The sequence below is a fragment of the Balaenoptera physalus genome (assembly GCF_965194825.1).
Source record: "Balaenoptera physalus genome assembly, chromosome: 11".
NCBI lineage: Eukaryota > Metazoa > Chordata > Mammalia > Artiodactyla > Balaenopteridae > Balaenoptera > Balaenoptera physalus.
The window spans coordinates 53864029-53886562 of NC_138896.1; the positions used below are offsets into that span (position 1 = coordinate 53864029).

The window sequence follows — 22534 nt, forward strand, 5'->3', positions numbered from 1 at the left end:
ATGGAGAACAGTATGGAGGTTCCTTAAAAAACTACAAATAGAACTACCATACGACCCAGCAATCCCACTGCTGGGCATATACCCTGAGAAAACCATAGTTCAAAAAGAATCATGTACCAAAATGTTCATTGTAGCTCTATTTACAATAGCCAGGACACGGAAGCAACCTAAGTGCCCATCATCGGATGAATGGATAAAGTAGATGTGGCACATATATACAATGGAATATTACTCAGCCATAAAAAGGAATGAAATGGAGGTATTTGTAATGAGGTGGATGGAGTTAGAGTCTGTCATACAGAGTGAAGTAAGTCAGAAAGAGAAACACAAATACAGTATGCTAACACATATATATGGAATCTAAGGGGAAAAAAATAAGGCCATGAAGAACCTAGTGGCAAGGCAGGAATAAAGACACAGATCTACCAGAGAATGGACTTGAGGATATGGGGAGGGGGAAGGGTAAGATATGACAAAGTGAGAGAGTGTCATGGACATATATACACTACCAGATGTAAAATAGATAGCTAGTGGGAAGCACCTGCATAGCACAGGGAGATCAGCTCGGTGCTTTGTGACCACCTAGAGGGTTGGGATGGGGAGGGTGGGAAGGAGGGAGGTGCAAGAGGGAAGAGATATGGGAATATATGTATATGTATAACTGATTAACTTTGTTATAAAGCAGAAGCTAACACACCATTGTAAAGGAATTATACTTCAATAAAGATGTTAAAAAAAAACAACTAAAAGATGGTTCTTTGAGAAGATAAACAAAATTGAGAAACCATTAGCCAGACTCATCAAGAAAAAAAGGGAGAAGACTCAACTCAACAGAATTAGAAATGAAAAAGGAGAAGTAACAACTGACACTGCAGAAATACAAAAGATCATGAGAGATTACTACAAGCAACTCTATGCCAATAAAATGGACAACCTGGAAGAAATGGACAAATTCTTAGAAATGCACAACCTGCCTAGACTGAACCCGGAAGAAAGAGAAAATATGAACAGACCAATCACAAGCACTGAAATTGAAACTCTGATTAAAAATCTTCCAACAAACAAAAGCCCAGGAACAGATGGCTTCACAGGTGAATTCTATCAAAAATTTAGAGAAGAGTTAACACCTACCCTTCTCAAACTCTTCCAAAATATTGCAGAGGGAGGAACACTCCCCAACTCATTCTATGAGGCTACCATCACCCTGATACCAAAACCAGACAAATATGTCACAAAGAAAGAAAACTACAGGCCAATATCACTGATGAACATAGATGCAAAAATCCTCAACAAAATACTAGCAAACAGAATCCAACAGCACATTAAAAGGATCATACACCAAGATCAAGTGTGGTTTATCCCAGGAATGCAAGGATTCTTCAATATATGCAAATCAATCAACGTGATACACCATATTAACAACTTGAAGGAGAAAAACCATATGATCATCTCAATAGATGCAGAGAAAGCTTTCGATAAAATTCAACACCCATTTATGATAAAAGCCCTGCAGAAAGTAGGCATAGAGGGAACTTTCCTCAACATAATAAAGGCCATATATGACAAATCCACAGCCAACATCATCCTCAATGGTGAAAAACTGAAACCATTTCCACTAAGATCAGGAACAAGACAAGGTTGCCCACTCTCACCACTATTATTCAACATAGTTTTGGAAGTGTTAGCCACAGCAATCAGAGAAGAAAAAGAAATGAAAGGAATCCAAATCGGAAAAGAAGAAGTAAAGCTGTCACTGTTTTCAGATGACATGATACTATACAAAGAAAATCCTAAAGATGCTACCAGAAAAGTACTAGAGCTAATCATTGAATTTGGTAAGGTAGCAGGATACAAAATTAATGCACAGAAATCTCTTGCATTCCTATACACTAATGATGAAAAATCTGAAAGTGAAATTAAGAAAACACTCCTATTTACCATTGCAACAAAAAGAATAAAATATCTAGGAATAAACCTACCTAAGGAGACAAAAGACCTGTATGCAGAAAACTATAAGACACTGATGAAAGAAATTAAAGATGAAACAAATAGATGGAGAGATATACCATGTTCTTGGATTGGAAGAATCAACATTGTGAAAATGACTCTACTACTCAAAGCAGTCTACAGATTCAATGCAATCCCTATCAAACTACCACTGGCATTTTTCACAGAACTAGAACAAAAAATTTCACAATTTGTATGGAAACACAAAAGACCCCGAATAGCCAAAGCAAACTTGAGAATGAAAAATGGAGCTGGGGGAATCAGGCTCCCTGACTTCAGACTATATTACAAAGCTACAGTCATCAAGACAGTTTGGTACTGGCACAAAAACAGAAATATAGATCAATGGAACAGGATAGAAAGCCCAGATATAAACCCATGCACATATGGTCACATTATCTGTGATAAAGGAGGCAAGCATATACAGTGGAGAAAAGACAGCCTGTTCAATAAGTGGTGCTGGGAAAACTGGGCAGGTACATGTAAAAGTATGAAATTAGAGCACTCCCTAACACCATACAAAAATAAACTCAAAATGGATTAAAGACCTAAATGTAAGGCCAGACACTATCAAACTCTTAGAGGAAAACATAGGCAGAACACTCTATGACATACATCACAGCAAGATCCTTTTTGACCCAGCTCCTAGAGAAATGGAAATAAAAACACAAATAAACAAATGGGACCTAATGAAACTTAAAAGCTTTTGCACAGCAAAGGAAACCATAAACAAGACCAGAAGACAACCCTCAGAATGGGAGAAAATATTTGCAAATGAAGCAACTGACAAAGGATTAATCTCCAAAATTTACAAGCAGCTCATGCAGCTCAATAACAAAAAAAGAAACAACCCAATCCAAAAATGGGCAGAAGACCTAAATAGACATTTCTCCAAAGAAGATATACAGATTGCCAACAGACACATGAAAGAATGCTCAACATCATTAATCATTAGAGAAATGCAAATCAAAACTACAATGAGATATCATCTCACACCGGTCAGAATGGCCATCATCAAAAAATCTAGAAACAATAAATGCTGGAGAGGGTGTGGAGAAAAGGGAACACTCTTGCACTGTTGGTGGGAATGTAAATTGATACAGCCACTATGGAGAACAGTATGGAGGTTCCTTAAAAAACTACAAATAGAACTACCATACGACCCAGCAATCCCACTGCTGGGCATATACCCTGAGAAAACCATAGTTCAAAAAGAATCATGTACCAAAATGTTCATTGTAGCTCTATTTACAATAGCCAGGACACGGAAGCAACCTAAGTGCCCATCATCGGATGAATGGATAAAGTAGATGTGGCACATATATACAATGGAATATTACTCAGCCATAAAAAGAAATGAAATGGAGGTATTTGTAATGAGGTGGATGGAGTTAGAATCTGTCATACAGAGTGAAGTAAGTCAGAAAGAGAAACACAAATACAGTATGCTAACACATATATATGGAATCTAAGGGGAAAAAAATAAGGTCATGAAGAACCTAGTGGCAAGACGGGAATAAAGACACAGACCTACTAGAGAATGGACTTGAGGATATGGGGAGGGGGAAGGGTAAGATGTGACAAAGTGAGAGAGTGGCATGGACATATATACACTACCAAACGTAAAATAGATAGCTAGTGGGAAGCAACCACATAGCACAGGGAGATCAGCTCTGTGCTTTGTGACCACCTAGACGGGTGGGATAGAGAGGGTGGCAGGGAGGGAGATGCAAGAGGGAAGAGATATGGGGACATATGTATATGTATAACTGATTCACTTTGTTATAAAGCAGAAACTAACACACCATTGTAAAGCAATTATACTCCAATAAAGATGTTTAAAAAAAAAAAAAAAAGATGAACTCTAGAAGCAGACATGGTTCATCCCTGGCTCTGTCAACCAATTACTTGGGTGATTTAAGCAAGTTTCCTAACCCCTCTAAACCTCTTCATTATCTGTAAAGATGGGAATGTGCTTGAGAGTATTAGAGGAGATAAAGGATGTATAACTTTTATCCCATATTAAATAATCAAGAGATGTAGTTATGGGCAGTTTCTCCTATCCTTCAAAGCATAGCTAAAATTTGTGTCATTTTAAAATATCTTCCCTGAGCAAAATAAAAACAAGGAGTGACTCTTACAATCTTAGGAAGTGATAAGTTAAGATCCCCATAATACTTGGCAATGACAGAAGATTCTGCTTGAGCATAACTGTACAAGAAGCCAGAAGAAAGATGTCCACCTTGCAACCCCACTGCATCCACCATTCTTCCCTTTCCTTCTGCCTCAGTAAATGCAGAGGGAACCTTCAATTTCCATAGCAATGGAATTATCAGTAACATCCTATCAGTGTAGGGTTGCACAGGGGATAAGTGTTTCCCAGAAAGATGCTCAGAAAGGTTTCCTCAGAAAATCCCTGTCCCACTAGCACATCTGCCTCTGTAGATCATGCAGATTTCTAATCCCTACCCCCAAAACTTCCCTCTGACCTTCCTCCAAATGAAGTACAGCTGATATTTACAATATTATTTCTAATTTAACAAGTGAAAGTCTAATCAAGTCTAAAATGGAATTTCCTAAAATCCAGAAAATAGTTAACAAAATGGCAATAAGAACATACCTATCCATAATTACTTTAAATGTAAATGGAATAAATGCTCCAATCAAAAGACACAGAATGGCTGAATGGAAACAAAAACAAGACTCACGTATATGCTGCCTACAACAGACTCACTTCAGACCTAAAGACACACACAGACTGAAAATCAGAGGATAGAAAAAGATATTCCATGCAAATGGAAATGAAAAAAAAAAGCAGAGGAAGCAATATTGATATTAGACAAAATAGACTTTAAAACAAAGATTTGTAACAAGAGACAAAGAAGGGCATTACATAATGAGAAAAGGATCAATTCAACAAGAGAATATATACTTGTGTATACATATGTATATACGTACACAACATAGGAGAACCTAAATATATAAAGTATATATTAGCAGACATAAAGGTAGAAATTGACAGTAACACAATAATAGTGGGGGATTTTAACACCCCACTTACATCAGTGGACAGATCATCCATACATAAAGTCAGTAAGGTCTTAATGACACATTATACCAGCAATCTGGTATAGATTAGATATATTAATCTGTATATTAATAGTTATATATAAAACATTCCATCCAAAAGCAGCAGAATACACATTCTTTTCAAGTGCACATGGAATATTCTCCAGGATAGATCACATGCTAGCTCACAGACCAAGTCTCAATAAATTTAAGAAGATTGAAATCACATAATGCATCTTTTCTGACCACAATGGTATGAGACTAGAAATCAACTACTAAAAAAGAAAAAAAAAAACTGTAAAAGCACAAACACGTGGAGTCCAAACAATATGCTACTAAACAACTAATGGGTCAGTGAAAAAAATCAAAGAGAAAAAAAAAAAAAAACCTTGAGACAAATGAAAACAGAAACACAACAATCCAAAATCTATGAGATACAGCAAAAGCAGTTCTAAAAGCAATATAAGTCTGTCTCAGAAAACAAGAAAAACCCTAAAAGAAAATCTAATCTTATACCTAAAAGAACTAGGAAAAAAAAACCAACAACAAACCAAACCCAAAGTTAGTAGAATGAAAAACATATTACAGATCAGCGTGGAAATAAGTGAAATAGAGACTAAATACACAATACAAGAAAACAATCAATGAAATAAAGAATTGGTTCTTTGAAAAAATAAACAAAATCGATAAACCTTTAGACAGACTCATCAAGCAAAAACGGAGAGGGCCCAAATAAATAAAATCAGAAATGAAAGAGAAGTTACACTTGACACCACAGAAATAAAAGAACCATAAGAGATAACAATGAACAATTACTTGTGAATAATATGGGTAACCTAAAAGAAATGGATAAATTTCTAGAAACATACAATCTCCCAAGACAAAACCAGGAAGAAATAGAAAATATGAACCGGCCAATTACCAGTAAGGAAATTGAATCAGTAATAATAATTTTAAAAAAACTTTGAACAAACTAAATTCCAGGACCAGACAGCTTCACAGGTGAATTCTATAAAATATTTAAAGAAGAATTAACATGTATCCTTTCCAAATTATTCCAAAAAATTAAAGAGGAAAAAAATACTTCTGAACTCATTATATAAGGCCAGAATCAACCTGATACCAAAATCAGACAAATACATCACACACACACACACACAATTTACAGGTCAGTATCACTGATAAATATAGATGCAAAAATTTTCAACAAAATATTAGCAAACTGAATTGAACAATACATTAAAAGGATCATACACCATGATCAAGTGGGATTTATCCCAGGGATGCAAGGATGGTTCAACATCCACAAATCAATCAATGTCATACACCACATTAGCAAACTGAAAAATAAAAATCATATGATCATCTTAATAGACGCAGAAAAAGCTTTTGACAAAATTCAACATCCACTTATGATAAAAACTCTCAACAAAGTGGGCACAGAGGGAACATACCTCAACATAAGAAAGACCATATATGACCTTTATTTACTTTCATCATTTACTCAATGACGAAAAGTTGAAAGAATTTCCTCTAAGATCAGGAACAAGACAAGGATGCCCACTCTTGCCACTTTTATTCAACATAGCATTGGAACTCCTAGCTATAGCCATCAGACAAGAAAAAGAAATAAAAGGAATCCAAATTGGAAAGGAAGAAGTAAAACTCACTGTTTCCAGATGACATGATACTATATACACAAAATCCTAAAGATGCTACCAAAACTATTAGAACTAATAAATGAATTGAGTAAAGTTGCAGAATACAAAATTAATATACAGAAATCCATTGTGTGCTTTACATTAACAACAAACTATCAGAAACAGAAATTAAGAAAACAATTCCATTTACAATTGCATCAAAAAAGAATAAAATACATAGGAATACACCTAACCAAAGACCTAAAAGACTTGTACTCAGAAAACTATAATACACTGATGAAGAAAATTGAAGACGACCCAAACAAATGGAAAGATACACCGTGCTCATGTATTGTAAGAATTAATATTGCTAAAATGACCATATTACCCAAGGAAATCTACAGATTCAATCCAATCCCTGTCAAAATACCAAAGCCATTTTTCACAGAACTAGAACAAATAATTCTAAATTTCTATGGAAATTAGACCCTGAATAGCCAAAGCATCTTGAGAAAAAAAGAACAAAGCTGGAGGTATCATGCTTCCTGATTTCAAACTATCCTACAAAACTACAGCTATCAAAATAGTCTGGTACTGACACAAAAACAAACACATAAGTGAATGAAACAGAATAGAGAGCCCAGAAATAAACTCATGTTTATGTGGTGAATTAATCTATGACAAAGGCAAGATTATACAATGGGGCAAAGACAGCCTCTTCAATAAATGGTGTTGGGAAAGCTGAACAGCTACATGCAAAAGAATCAAACTGGACTACTTTCTCACACCATGCAAAAAAATAAATTCAAGATGGATTAAAGACTTAAATGAAACCATAAAATTCCTCGGAGAAAACAGGCATTGTTTGGCATTGACATTGGTCTTAGGATTTTTTTTTATATGTCTCCTCAAACAAGGGAAATAAAAAAGCAAAAATAAACAAATTGGACTACATCAAACTAAAAATCTTTTGCACAGCTATAGGAGATACCAAGAAAATGAAAAGGCTGCCCACTGAATGGGAGAAGATATTTGCAAATGACATATAAATATATAAACAGCCATACAACTCAACGTAAGAAAAGAGAACTGATTAGAAAATGGGCAGAGGACCTGAATAGACATTTTTCCAAAGAATACATACAGCTGGCCAACAGACACATGAAAAAATGCTCAACATCACTAATCATCAGGGAAATGCTAATCAAAAACACAATAAGATATCACCTCATACCTGTCAGAATGGCTATCATCAAAAAGACCACAAATAACAAATGTTGGATGTAGAAAAAAGGGAACCCTTGTGTACTATTGATAGGATTGTAAATTAGTACTGCCACTATGGAAACAGTATGGAGGTTCCTCAAAAAATTAAGAATAGAACTACGATACAATCCAGCAATTTCACTTCTGAGTATTACCCAAAGAAAACAAAAACACTAACTCAAAAATATATATGCACCCTTATGTTCACTGAAGCATTGTTTACAATAGCCAAGATATGAAAGCAACCTAAGTGCTCATCAAGAGATGAATGGATAAAGAAGGTGTGAGATATATATATATATATATATATATATACACACACACACACACACAAACACACACACACACAGTGGAATATTACTCAGCCTTAGAGGGCATTATGCTTAGTGAAGTAAGTCAGACAAAGACAAATACCATAGGATTGTACTTATATATGGAATCTAAAAATCAAAACAAACAAAACAAAATGATAACAAACTCATAGATAAAGAGAACAAATGGATATGGCCTGCCACTGTTTGTGGCATGATTCAAGAATCTAAAAGGCTCCAATGCCTTCATTACACTTAGGAAGGTGGGCAGACTGATCAGAAAATCAGATGTGTAGTACCATACATTGCTGAATTAGTCTCTGTAAAAACAGACACTCCCACCTATTCACAATGCTGCTTCAGAGAACACACTTTGGGAAATCTCCCAGGATAAAAATAATGTGTCCAGAACACATCAGATTCTACTTCCTATATTAAAAATTTTCTCAAAGAACTAAATTATATCCCAATATGCCCATATGAAAACACACACTAAAATAATCTCTACTTTATTATCTTTCATCTTTGGTGCTTTTATATGGACATATAAACCCAAAAGGCCTGATTAACCCAACATTGGAAAGTCTTTATTTCTAAGTTTTTCCTAAGGTGGTAAAGATTTGGTGCCTCCATATTCTCTCACCCAGCCTACTGTCTCACCAGAAGAGACTAACCACCAGCGTTAGGAACTCACCCTGCTCTGACTTTCTCCCAATTACTATTCTCATCTTTTCCTCAATGCAACTGCTATTCAAATCTCAGAATTGCAGAATGACCCACTAATGGTCATAAAATCAATAATCTTAAAATTTTTTTAGAGGTTGGATTTGACTGAATTTGCTTCAATACCTCTTCATGGCAATATAAGGAAACTGTGGTGGACTTGACAGAAAACATTCTCGCTTTTTAAGTAACATGAAGGCGACATGAGAGAAATTCCAGAAATTCTGTGGCTACCCTTCCAACAACAGATGCTATGAGGGTATGCAGTACAAGTGGCTCAATATTCTATAGACTTTTGAGAGCACTCAAGGTTCTGTGTCAGCTCAAACTCATATAGACACTAAATCTGATTAATAGGAAATAAACCACAGAACAGGCTCAAAAAACAAGAACAGGTCAAGAGACCTAATTAATTCATTTTTCCTCTAATGACACAGATTTCTCAGCAGCAGTTGAGCCAACCAACAATAATTAAAATCCTCTAATCCTTTAGAAACATTTAAAATGCCAGGGATCCTTCAATAGCAAGACAGGTCTAATTTGATTTCTCAAATTTTGGTGGCATTCAGAAAGTAAAATCTTTCCTTTAGATAACTTTGGGTTACACTGTTTGCTGAGATGATAGTGGGAACTGCTTGTATCTTCCCCCATTTATGGACCTGATTTCCACCTTAATCCCCAATTCCTCTTGCATTAAAGCACTCTTCTTAGGCAATCTTGGCTATCATATCAAGATCTCAAAATTCATTCATTCACTTGTTCATTCATTCTTCTATCTATTTATTCAACAAATATTTATTAAATGCTTTCAGAGGAACAAAGTCAAGGAAATTGGTTTCCCTTACCTCAAGGAGGGATTGGCAATAAACCAATGTCTTACATGCAATGAGCGAGGCCAGGCCAGTGTACTAAGGGAGCACAGACTCAGAACCTATTGGATGTGGACATCAAAGATGCCACCTGGAGGAGTAGCATTAGAAGTGAGTAGCAGCAGGGCATTCTGGACAGAGAGAGCAACACTTTGGAAGCCACAGAGCAATAAAAGCACAGACTGGTCTATTCAGGAAACAGAAATATGTCTCATGAGTCCAGAGCAAAAGGCAAGGAGAGATCAGGAGAAAAGGGCCTTGGGTGCCCTAGGGAATCTAAACTCTCTTAAATGTCATGGGGAGCTACTTTAAGAATTTTAACCAGGAAAAGACTATAATCGCATTTCTAACTTAGCATGTTAGAAATCTCACACCTTAAATTTCCTCACCTAATTCTCTGTCAATGGTGTCACAATCTTCATAAACTCAGACTCTTTCTCAACTGTTGTCACACCTCATTAACTGGTCAGCAACCTTTTTAACTCTGGGTCCCAAATAACTGCTGAGTATAATCCTTCTGCCATATCCTCTTCTCCTGCTGCCATAGGTAAAACTTACACATCTTTATGGGCAACTGCAAGAGCTTTAGCGGCAAATACCACAGGCTAGCTCTCCAAAAGCCATTGACCACCCCCACCTCCCTTTCCCATCTCCAGCTGTACAGGCTGGGAGCTCACCTAGAGAGTCTCCCTTACAGCCAGGGGTGGTTGCATGACTTTGCTTTGGCCAAAAGAATGTAATAACTCTAACATGAATCCCTGTGAAAGACCCCTGTGAAAGATTTTCTTCTATGATAAAAAGAGTAGCTATTCAAAAAGAAGAATCTATTTTTTCACCCTAGCTGCCACCCTGATTCCTGTCTTTGGATTTGGTAATAATGCCTGGAGCTTTGGCCAATCTGCTGAGGAAAATGGAGAGAAAGGACAGAAAAACCTAGATTGTAGCTGACCTCCTTGAGCTGCTGAACCAGACCTGGCACTGCTCACCTCCAGTCCCTTTATTATGAGATAACTACGTGTCCTCATGGATTAAACCATTGGCATCCTGGCTTTTTGCACCCAAACATATCCAAACCAATCTACCTCCTATACTGGGGATCTGTCTCCAGTCCTTCTCCACGGTGCCCCCTCACCTGCCATCACAATGATCTCTCCATCTCAAATCTGATCACATAGTTTTCAGTCTGAAATCTTGAAGCTAAATCTCTGAACAGACGTCAGAGTCCCAGCTCTCACCCACCAAAGCCTCTACTGAGCATCTTGCTAGCCCCTCGGCACACTGTACTGCTTTGGGTCTCTAATCCTTTGCATTTGCTGTACCCCTACCTGAAACGCTGTTACCTATCCTGCCCAGCTCCTCACCAGAAGGCTCCCCCAGGCAGAACTAGTCACATTTTCTCCTGTGCATGATAGTTGTGGAAGACTATATAACTGCTCACCCACATTCTTTCTGGAGGAGGAACATATCCTCACCCTGGTGAACTTGGCTTGCTTTGACCAATGAATTCTGAGCAGAAGTAATATCTGACACTTTGGGGAAGAGCTTTGAGAGCTGAGGTATGGTTTGCCATGCTCTCTCTTCCCTACCTCTGATGTGGAAGCAGGTATGGAGGTCTTCAGCCAGCCTGATCTCTGAGCACAGCTCCCTTACTGACCTACAATGCTCATGTATTATGAACAAGATAGAGACCTTGCTGTTTTAAGCCGTGGTGGACAGACTTTTTCTATAACGGGGCAGATGATAAATATTTAAGCTGTTGGGGCCACATATGGTAACTGCCACATATTCTTCCTTTTAACGCCATTTAAAAATGTAAAACCCTTCTTAACTCACAGGACATTAGAAGACAGGCCACAGCTGGATTTGTCCCACAGGCTGTAGTTTGCCACTGTTTTAAGCTGCTGAGACTTTCACATTACTTGTTACTACAGCATAACATGTCCCATCCTGACTAATATATTTTGCATAGACAATACTCTAGGCTTTATCACCCTGTAATACAACTATAAGCTCCATGAAGATAGTGATCATGTCTGGCATGCTTGCCTTGTTCACCACAGGATACGGCAGCTCAGAAAATAATTGCTGAGTGAAGAACTGAAAGTCTTTCCCATAAGAATCGGGGGACAGAGACCATGGCTTTCATCTTCTACCCACCCCCACATGTCTAGCATGTGATGGCATTTGATGAGCATTTGAGCCTTTGATAAATGTTCCATCGACTTGAGTATGCTCTTGTTGTTATTACCAGTAGCAACAGCCACATGTCATTGGAGAAACATCTAGAAATATGCACGGCCTGTTTGGTTGCAGGATGAACATGTGACCTCTTGAGTAATGCGCCAAAGTCCATGTCTGAAATCTATTATTTATACTTGAATGAGTTTTGTTTTTTCCTTTTTCTTCCTTTTATATTTGGGAGCAGGGAAGAAAAGGGGGCATGCAGGTTTTACATTAAAATGTGTATTTGAAAAGCCAAGAAATGTGAAATGGTGGGTTCAGATGCAAGTTCCCTTTCAGCAGATTCTCTCCTACTTGGCAGCAGGCAGCTGGCAGCATTTAGGCCCAACTTTGTGCTTCACCTGGTGTGCCCCTGAGTCAGGGTCTGCTCCCTTGTGTGGTCTCCAAGTCTGTAAATAAACTCAGGGGTGAGACCTGGGCATGTTCCATGGCACAAGTCATTGAAAAATCCAGTCTTTTAAATGTAAACATGTTTAGACATTAAATTAGTTACCATTTGTAAAACCACACATACCCAAATATGTTATTACTTTCTACTGCCTCATGAAGGCAAACTCCACTTGCTATATAAATAACTGCAAACCAACCTCAATCTTAAATCATCTCATTCACCTACATTGAGAAAAAAGAGGAGAAGAAGGCAATTTTAGTTTTTCTACAACTCTTTTTTCTGGTCACGTTTTCAATATATTTTGTCTCATGCATCTTAAACATCACTTGGTAATTCTGTGCTTCTTTTCTGGGAGTAAATAAACCTAGCAAAAGAAAAGAGAAAAATAAAATACGATACGGCTGTCCCTCTTTGGTGATATGCTTTCACATGTGTACCACAGCCTATTTTTATAGGCTTTATGAATTGCAACTTTATTTAAACCTCTCAAATTATGGGAATCTTATACATTTGGTTTCAAATTAATGCCATAAGATTTTAATTTAACAATAACCCCTCTTAAAAACAAGAGTCTCTAATGTCCATATTTATATCAATAGTGATAGGCACTGAAAAACATATTTCATCATTATATTTTAAATATTTTTAAATAGTGATGTCAGTTCTCTATGGATTATCTTCTTAGTCAAAAAATCATTTTATACTCATTGAAAATAATGGCAGCCTATTCATGTCCTGCAAATAATTACTTTAGTGAAGAGAAAGTGAACTAGGATAAAATTCTGTTCTGAGATTTATCACTGCTTCTTTATTTGAAACTAGAAAAATATTGCCTCACTTAAAGCTAAAAAGTCTTAAAAATTGAAAATAATTTTAAAATTAATAACACTTAAGTATAAGTCTAATAAATGGTAATAAGAATAAGGTTAGGCAGACTTGCAATGAGGGGCAGGACAAAGAAAAATAATTAAGGTTTTATTATTTTTGTAAAACAAAGTAACTCTTTCTAGGGAATCCTTTACAATTTGAGTGTGAGTAAAATATAAGTATATTTATTAAAGTTATAGAGTAAACATGGGAAGTGGGGTATTTTGTTAAGTTTAATGTGTGGACTTAATAATGTAACTAGCCTGCCCATTTTGGGTTAAAGGATGGAGTGACTTATGTGTTTATCTCCTCTAGCTCTCAAAACCTTGCTAAAGTGAAGAGAAAGGAATTTTCCTTGAAAAGTTACCCATAGGGACAATGAGATGTGACAACAGAGGATGATATATTCCAAGGAATTTTTGGAAGATGGGAAGTAGATGAAGGATGGTACACAGCAGGCGTCCTAACCCATGTGCCTGAGAATAGAAAGGCCAAAAGGGTGCTGCCCAAGGCAGAAGTGAAGTACAAATCAAGTCCCCAGGAATTAAAATCAAGTCCCCAGGTCCTGTCCCATACTCACACATGGCGCTACCAGTAAATTGAGTTCTCTTTTTCACTAGCAGAAAAATAGACATTTATTTTGCAAAGAAACTGAACCAGAAAAGCACCAAGCAGAGTGAGGCTGAACTCATGGGAATTCAGTGAAAATCTATCAACTGAACGTGGCTCCCTGAGACCTCTTCCTCCACACTGCTCCCAGAATGACAGCAGACAGAAGGACATCATCTCAGGCAAGATATTGGGGGTACATTATCTGGAAAAAGTTTAAGCAATGACATTGGGGGGTCTCCTAAGGAAATTTTCCGCTGTGCTCTAAAGTCCACCAAATGACACCCTTAACTGGAACACACAGCCTTTTTAGTGTCTTTCTCATAAGTATTAAGGGCCAGCTTAGATCAACAGACATTTGAGGAAAATCTCCAACAGGAAATAGAGAGCACATGAACTAGGAAAAAAAAAAAAAAGATGGATCCAAAAGATACAGAAACAATGCAGGGGGTGGAAGAGAAAAGTCTATATTATACTGAGAGAGAATAAAATCAAGATTCCATGAAAATGGAATAAGGAACAAGATGAAATTTGAGGGGATTAAAAATATATTAATCAAAATTAAATATTCAATATAATCACTAGAAAATAAAGTTATAGAAATAACTCTAAAGTACAAAGAGCTGAAAACTAAGAGAACAATTATTTTAAAAATTAGACTACAGCAAGTCCCCGACATATGAATGAGTCCCATTCCGAAAGTGCGTTTGTAAGTCCAATTTGTTCGTAAGTCCAACAAAGTTAGCCTAGGTACCCAACTAACACAACTGGCTATATAGTACTGTACTGTAATAGGTTTATAATACTTTTCACACAAATAATACATAAAAAACAAACACAAAAAAATAAAGAAAACATGTTTAATCTTACAGTACAGTACCTTGAAAAGTGCAGTAGCACAGTACAACAGCTGGCATATAGGGGCTGGCATCGAGTGACCAGGCAAGAAGAGTTACTGACTGGAGGAGGGAGAGGAGGTGGGAGATGGTAGAGCTGAAGGGTCGTCAGCAATAAGAGATGGAGGGCAAGCTGCAATTTTACTCACGCCTGACATCAATGGAATGCACGTTCACATCTTTGAAAGTTCACAACTTGAAGGTTCGTATATAAGGGACTTATGTATTTAGAATATACAACATCTAAGAATAATAGGAATTCTAGAAGAGAAAACAGAGAAAGCAGAGGGAAGAAAAGTAATGAAAAAACAGTGCAGGAAAATTTCCCAGGAGTGAAGTTTTAAGTCTCCAGATTGAAGAGCAGACCTAGTTTCAGACATGCTGAATGAAAAGAGACCCACCCAAAGCAGTGGATAAAGGGAGCATCCTACAAGTTTCCAGAGACATAAAACAACTCATGTATCAAGCAATGGGAATTAGAATACCATTGGATTTTCTAACAGCAAAACGGGATACTAGAAGACTGGAGTAATGCCTTCAAAATTTGGAAGGATAATCATGTTCATCTGAGAATATTACACCTAGCCAAACTAACAACCAAATATGAGGGTCCCTCAAAAATATTTTGTGACATGCAAGCATCTAAAAATTAAAACTTCCAATGGTGTTGGGAAAACTGGACAGCCATACGCAAAAGAATGAAACTGGACTGCTATCTTATACCATACACAAAAATTAAGTCAAAATGGATTAAAGACTTGAATGTAAGACCTGAAACCATAAAACTCCTAGAAGAAAACGTAGGCTCCTTGACATTGATCTTGGCAATGATTTTTAGAATTGACACCCAAAGCAAAGCAACTAAAGCAAAAATACACAAGTGGGACTTCATCAAACTAAAAAGCTTCTGCACAGGAAAGAAAACCATTAACAAAATAAAAAGGCAAGCTACTGAATGGGAGAAAAGATTTGCAAATCACATCCAATACAGGGTCAACGTCGAAAATATATAAAGAACTCATACAACTCTGTAGCAAAAACAAAAAAATCCCAAAAGCAGTCTGATTGAAAAATGGGCAGATCTGAATAGATATTTTCCCAAAAAAGACATATGATGGCCAAGAGGTACATGAAAAGATGTTCAATATTCCTAATCATCAAGGAAATATGAATCACAACCACATGAGATATATCACTTCACACCTGTTAGAATGGCTATCATTAAAAGGCAAAAAACAAAACAAAACAAAACAAGCATTGGTGAGGATGTGAAGAAAAGGGAACCCTTGTGCACTGTTGGTAGGAATGTAAATTAGTGCAGCCACCTTGGAAAACAGTATGGAGGTTCCTAAAAATATTAAAGATAAAACTACCATATGACCTAGCAATTCCACTTCTGGGTATTTATCCAAAGAAAACAAAAACATTAATTTGAAAAGAGTTAATTGCAGCATTACTTTAAATAGCCAAGATATGGAAGCAACCTAAGAGCCTATCACAAATGAGTGAATAAAGAAAATGTGAAATGTATGTGTATATATGTATCTATATCTACATATATTTATTCATATGTATATATGCATTATACACATACATATATACACATACACACATACATATATGATTCAGTCATAAAAAAGAATGAAATCTTGCCATTTGCAGTAACGTGGATGGACCCTGAAGGCATTCTACTAAGTGAAATAAGTCAAAGACATACCACATAATCTCACTTATACGTGGATGGTAAAAACCAAACAAACAATCCCCACCCCAAAAAAAACGGAGGCACTTCTCACACACTCCAGTTGTGGCAGCCTTATTCCTCCCTGGCCTGAGTGAGCAAGTGTGCTCCAATCAGCCGCTGCTTTCATTCTCTCTCGCCTGGGCAGGGAACAGACGCCTGAGGGCAGCCCACATGCAGAGGTGAGGCCAAAACCAAAGCTGAGCCCCAGGGGTGGTGCAACTAAGGAAGAGGAATAGAAATCTCTCTGTGCAGCTGCACAAGCTGTGGATTAAATCCCCATGATCAGCTTGGTAAACCCTGTGTCTATGGAATATCTAAGGGACAACGAGTGCTCCCACAACTGAGACCAGTCTAGGTCTAGTAGCTGTGGTCTTTGGGGGCAAGTACACATAGGAGTCAGGCCATGTCAGAGACCGAGCTGGCCCCACAGTGCCCATAGTGGGTCCAGAGACCTACCTAGAGGTATTGGAAGGCCTCCTGGGGAGGTGGGGTTGGCTGTGGCTCATGGTGGGGGCAAGGACACTAACAGCTGAGGCCCCAGGAAAATATTATTATTACTGTTATGTTTTGTTTTGTTCTGTTGTTATTGTTTATTTTTTTATTCATTTTTTTCTTTTCTTTAAAACATTTTTTAATATTTGTTATTTTTCTACTTTTACTTTACTTTTTGTTATTTTGTGGTTTTTTTCTTGTTTTTGTTCTTTGTTTTGTTTTTAGATATAAACATTTTTGATCATTTTTGTGTGTTTTATGTTTTCTTTGCTCTTTTTTTTTTAGTGTGCTTTCTGCTTTTGTTTTTGTCAGTTTTGTTTTTATTGTTCATTTTCACTTTGGGGTTCTTTTGTTTGGTTGTTCTCTTGTTTTTAGTTTTCTTTTTTTTTTCTTTCTTTGTCTGTTTTTATCATTTGCCTTTGGGTTTTGTTTGTCTGTTTTCTTTTCCTTTTTTTTTTTTTAACTGCGCCACGTGCCCTGTGGGGTCTTGGTTCCCTGGCCATGGGTCAGGCCTGAGCCTCTGTCTGGGGTGGGAGTCCAGGACACTGGACCACCAGAGAATTCCCTACCCCAGGGAATATTAATTGACATGAGCTCTCCCGGAGGTCTCCATCTAGACACCAAGACCCAGCTCCACCCAACTGCCTGCAGGCTCTAATGTATACAAATATCAAATCATTATGTTGTTCACCTGAAACTAATATAATGTTAAATGTCACTTATACCTCAAAAATTTCTAAATAAGAAAAAAATTTTTTAAAGTAAAAATTATAACTTCCAAAGCACTCTTTCTTAGGAAAGTACTAGAAGATACACTTTGGCAAAATAGGGGAGTTAAAAAAGAAAGAGAAAGAGACAGGATGTAGGAAATAGAGACTCTGATCAGAAAAGGAGCATGGGAATTCCCTGGTGGTCTAGTGGTTAGGATTTGGTGCTTTCACTGCAGTAGCCCAGGTTCAATTCCTGGTCAGGGAACTGAGATCCCACAAGCCACACGGTGTGGCCAAGTTAAAAAAAAAAAAAAGGAGCACGAAAGTTCCAGGACAATGGCTGTGCAGCAGACCTAAAGTCAAACCCAGTCTACATTACAGCCAACAGGTACAGGAAATGGGTGTCCAGGAAAAAAAAAAAACTGAGAGTAACTGTCATGTTTGACCATGTGGAAATAGTACAGAGAGGGCTTTTATAATCCTTTTAGAAGATTTGGGAAGAAGAAATAAAAGGTACACAGAAAACTAGGAAAATAAACAAGAAGGCAATTATTAACTCTAGAAAAAACAAAAGGTCTATAAGCAAGGAGAGGTAATCAACATTGAACAATAATCACACAGTAGTGGAGCTTCCCTGGTGGTGCAGTGGTTAAGAATCTGCCTGCCAATGCAGGGGACACGGGTTCGAGCCCTGGTCTGGGAAGATCTCATGTGCCGCGGAGCGACTAGGCCCATGAGCCACAATTGCTGAGCCTGCATGTCTGGAGCCTGTGCTCCGCAACAGGAGAGGCCGCGATAGTGAGAGGGCTGCACACCACGATGAAGAGTGGCCCCCACTTGCCGCAACTAGAGAAGGCCCTCGCACAGAAACGAAGACCCAACACAGCCATAAATAAATAAATTAAAAAAATAAAATAAAATAAAAATAATAATAATAATCACACAGTAGTAATAATGTAAATACTGAATGCTGATTTAACCCCAAATTGTGCTATAACTGTTTGCAGGATGGCGGATGGGGACGAAGAAAAAATAAGAAAACTGAATCTTCAGCTATCACAATGGAAAACCAGATACCAGAAGAAAGAGCTAAAAAGACTGAAAAGTGGTTGTTTTAGGGAAATGGAACTGGGGGTTGCAAAGAGGTAGGTTTTTCTTCATAAGATTTTTAGCACTATTTTATTATGTAAACCATTTTTATGTGTGCTACCGGTTAAAGAAAATAAATATAAAAATTACTTAAAATAAGTTTAGTAAGAAAATAAATCAGGCTACTACAATAAAAGATTAATCTCAATGTATTTAAATGTAACCAAAGGAAATGACTGCAGCTAATCTTAGTAAGAAAATGGAATGCGGGGTTGGCTATTCCTCTGAAAATATGACCTGAATAGTCATCTTAGAAGGATTAAACAGATCTATTAAACTATTAAACAAATCTGTTTAATACTATTTAAAAGTATATATACTGTTTGCTATGAAATTCAAACACACAATTTATAATAATCCTTATTAACTTATAAATTAAAATATCTACAAGCATATAAATAGTAAATATTCTTAAGGAAACACAAGTGTAATTTATAAAAAGTAAAAAGCTTATGATGAACAAAACTATGATTAATTTCTAATGATTAAGCAAATGTGTATCTGAGATGAAGAGTCACAATTATTTGGTCTCATCTTACATTTCACAAAGCGCTGGCTTGAAATATTTCCAAGTAACTTTGCATTGAAAGTTATCAATAAAACTTCTGTTTTAGGATATTTTTTATTTTTTAAACTGATATAACATGTTCTACTTTAAAAAATCTGGACAGTGAATCTAATTGTTGTTACTGAGGATGTGGTTATAGGTAAATGTGTACATTTGGAATTGCCTTCATGAGGAATCAGATTCTTCCAAAACTAAGAGACTCAGCTTTAAAATGTTGTCAAATGTCTTTCACATCAATAAAATTTAGGGCAGTGGCCTCCAAAGCTGTGTGCCTAAGGCAATCCACTGGCGGGTGGGGGTGGGGTGAAAAATATCAAAACCCCTATTTTGAATTTTAATGTACCCCTTTATATTTTATTTCTGTTGACGGTATGTACTATAGAATAATTATACAGTGATATGTGTACAGAATTCATAAATAAGCATACATATTGATATACTGGCAGTGTACTATCAAAAGAATTTACTAATGGAATTTCATGATCACAAATATTCGCAGACCACTGATTTAGAGATGTCTCCCTACTTGCAGTTGGCAAACCATTAATAGTCCATGAGAGTAACTTAAGTGTTCGTGAGTGAAGAGGGCAGGAGAAAGCTAACATATCGCTCTAAGCTAAAAAGTTCATTTTAAGTTATGATTAAGAATTAGACAACTTACCTGCTACAGTTGAAAATATTGTGATAAAAAGTGAAAATGTTGAAGTATACAAATGGCTGGAATTTTTACAGCCCTTGATATGTACATTTGTCACCCATATGTCACAGACTATATTAAAATAGTTCAACAATGTGCTCATGTGGTGGTTCTAAAAGGCTTTGTTGACGAAGAAGTGTTCTACAGAAAAGAAAAAAACCTAGAAACCATTGATTTAGGAATTAAATGCCCAAGCAACCTAAGAGTATTTTATTCTCTCATACAGGCAAAATACAACTCAGTCATCAAGAACTACACTAGTCACTGTCCAATACAGTATCCACTAGTCACATAGGGATATTTAAATTAACTAAAATTTGATAGAATTTAAAATTCATATCCTCAGGCACACAGGCTATCGGACACGTTTCAAGTGCCTGATAGCCACATGTGGCCAGTGGCTGCCATACCAGACAGTGTAGACAGAGATCATGCCATTCAGTGCAGAAAGTTCTATCGAACAACTCTGTCCTAGAATAATATTCAGAGACTCTCAAGTTGAAAATTTTCAGATTTTTATACTTACTAACTGTTACTCTGTCCTTATCCCCCAACATAATGTTGTTTGGCGTCAGGTCTCTATGGATGATCCTCTTCTCCTTATGTAAGTACCGAAGAGCTAGGCACAGCTTCAAACAGCAAAGAACAAACAAATGTTATTTCCCCGATATATACAGATAGACAGCCACTCATGACTGCTACACACAACTCTAGGAAATCAGCTCAGAACTTTACTGTTTCATAGAAAAAGTTAATGAAGATAAAAGATACCTGTATAAATATTTTCCATAGTCTCTCTTCAGCAAAATGATGTTGTTTTTCCTTCAAAGAACTGAAATGCTCTCCAAGAGGGACCCCTTCTATAAGCTCCATAACTATATACAACCTATCATCTATATAAAAAACAAGAAAAGGTAATAGAAATAAATTCAATATAGACATTTTGAAAAAACTTATGAATTAGAATCCAAGTTTCCCAATGGGTGTTGAGGGCACAACACAAAAGAGTTAGAGACATGGACTCAATCAGCTCTGGAGGGGCTGGGGGCGAGGGGGGTCTTGGGGACAACTGGAGCCCAGCAACAGTCTCTTTCAGCTACAGGCAACCTCCTAGCATAAGTTTACGCTGGCAAATTTTATCATTTTCTATGTACACCAGGATGTGGAAGGGGTGAGAGGCACCAAAGAGAGCAAGTAAATGATCCCAAGTCATGGAGGAGTCCCTGAAGAACAGGTAAACCCAGCTTTCCTCTCAATGGTCTAAAATTTACCCTTAAATCAAGCCAGACATTCAGACATTAAACTGCACTGTTCTTCAGTCTCGTAGATTTACCTTACAGTATTTTACAATGAAATCATACCGTGGTTTAGCAATGACCCAACTGGATATACCACCCATGACGGAAGTCTCTGTGATGCCAGCTCAAGAGCTGAGAAAGCTGGCCTTCTCCAGATTTCAGCTCATGGATCCCAGGAACCTCACATAACTGACTGGGTTTGTCTCTTTGCTTTGGATGCAAGAAACAGAAGTAAATTCTACTTTCTCCTCCAAAGTCAATATGAAGCTATTAACAACAGTATGTGATATGTATCTTCTGTAATGTTTTGGATGTATGTAAAATATGTATATATACAACATTTACAAAATTGAAGCCACACCATACATATTCTGCAACTTATACTTTTTTCATTCAACATTCTTATATGTTCGTCAGTACACACAGACCCACGCCATTCTTTCTGTTGGTTACATAGTATTCCACGATACAGATGTATCATAAATTTAATCATTCTCCTAAAGGTTGACATTTATATTGTTTCCAATTTTTCATAATCCCAAGAAATATTTACTGTATGTATTAACCTTGCCTCTAGCATTAATTTTCTCACCTTTTATCATGATTTCTTAATCTATTTTATCTTATTTTATGTATTTTTAAGCCACTGCCAATTCTTTTTGGAAGAAGTCAGGTTATTTTTTTTTTTTTAATATTTATTTATTTATTTATGGCTGTGTTGGGTCTTCGTTTCTGTGCGAGGGCTTTCTCTAGTTGTGGCAAGTGGGGACCACTCTTCATCGCAGTGCGCGGGCCTCTCACTATCGCGGCCTCTCTTGTTGTGGAGCACAGGCTCCAGACGCGCAGGCTCAGTAATTGTGGCTCACGGGCCCAGCTGCTCCGCGGCATGTGGGATCTTCCCAGACCAGGGCTCGAACCCGTGTCCCCTGCATTGGCAGGCAGATTCTCAACCACTGGACCACCAGGGAAGCCCCAGTTATTTTGTTT

General features: G+C 37.1%; 1 protein-coding gene across 11 annotated transcripts in view; it reads right to left on the reverse strand.

Moving 5' to 3' along the window:
• NEK10 (NIMA related kinase 10) overlaps positions 1-22534 on the reverse strand; it is a 332836-nt gene that overhangs the window by 226539 nt on the left and 83763 nt on the right. For all 11 annotated transcript variants that reach the window (XR_014251269.1, XM_082415109.1, XM_082415111.1 and 8 more), the window contains 2 exons: positions 21021-21142; positions 20776-20878 (listed from right to left, as the gene is read on the reverse strand). Coding sequence is in view for 10 of the 11 variants with exons in the window: in XM_082415109.1 (XP_082271235.1) it covers positions 20776-20878; positions 21021-21142 (225 nt within the window). In the remaining variant the exon portion in view is untranslated. The remainder of the gene's footprint in view (positions 1-20775; positions 20879-21020; positions 21143-22534) is intronic.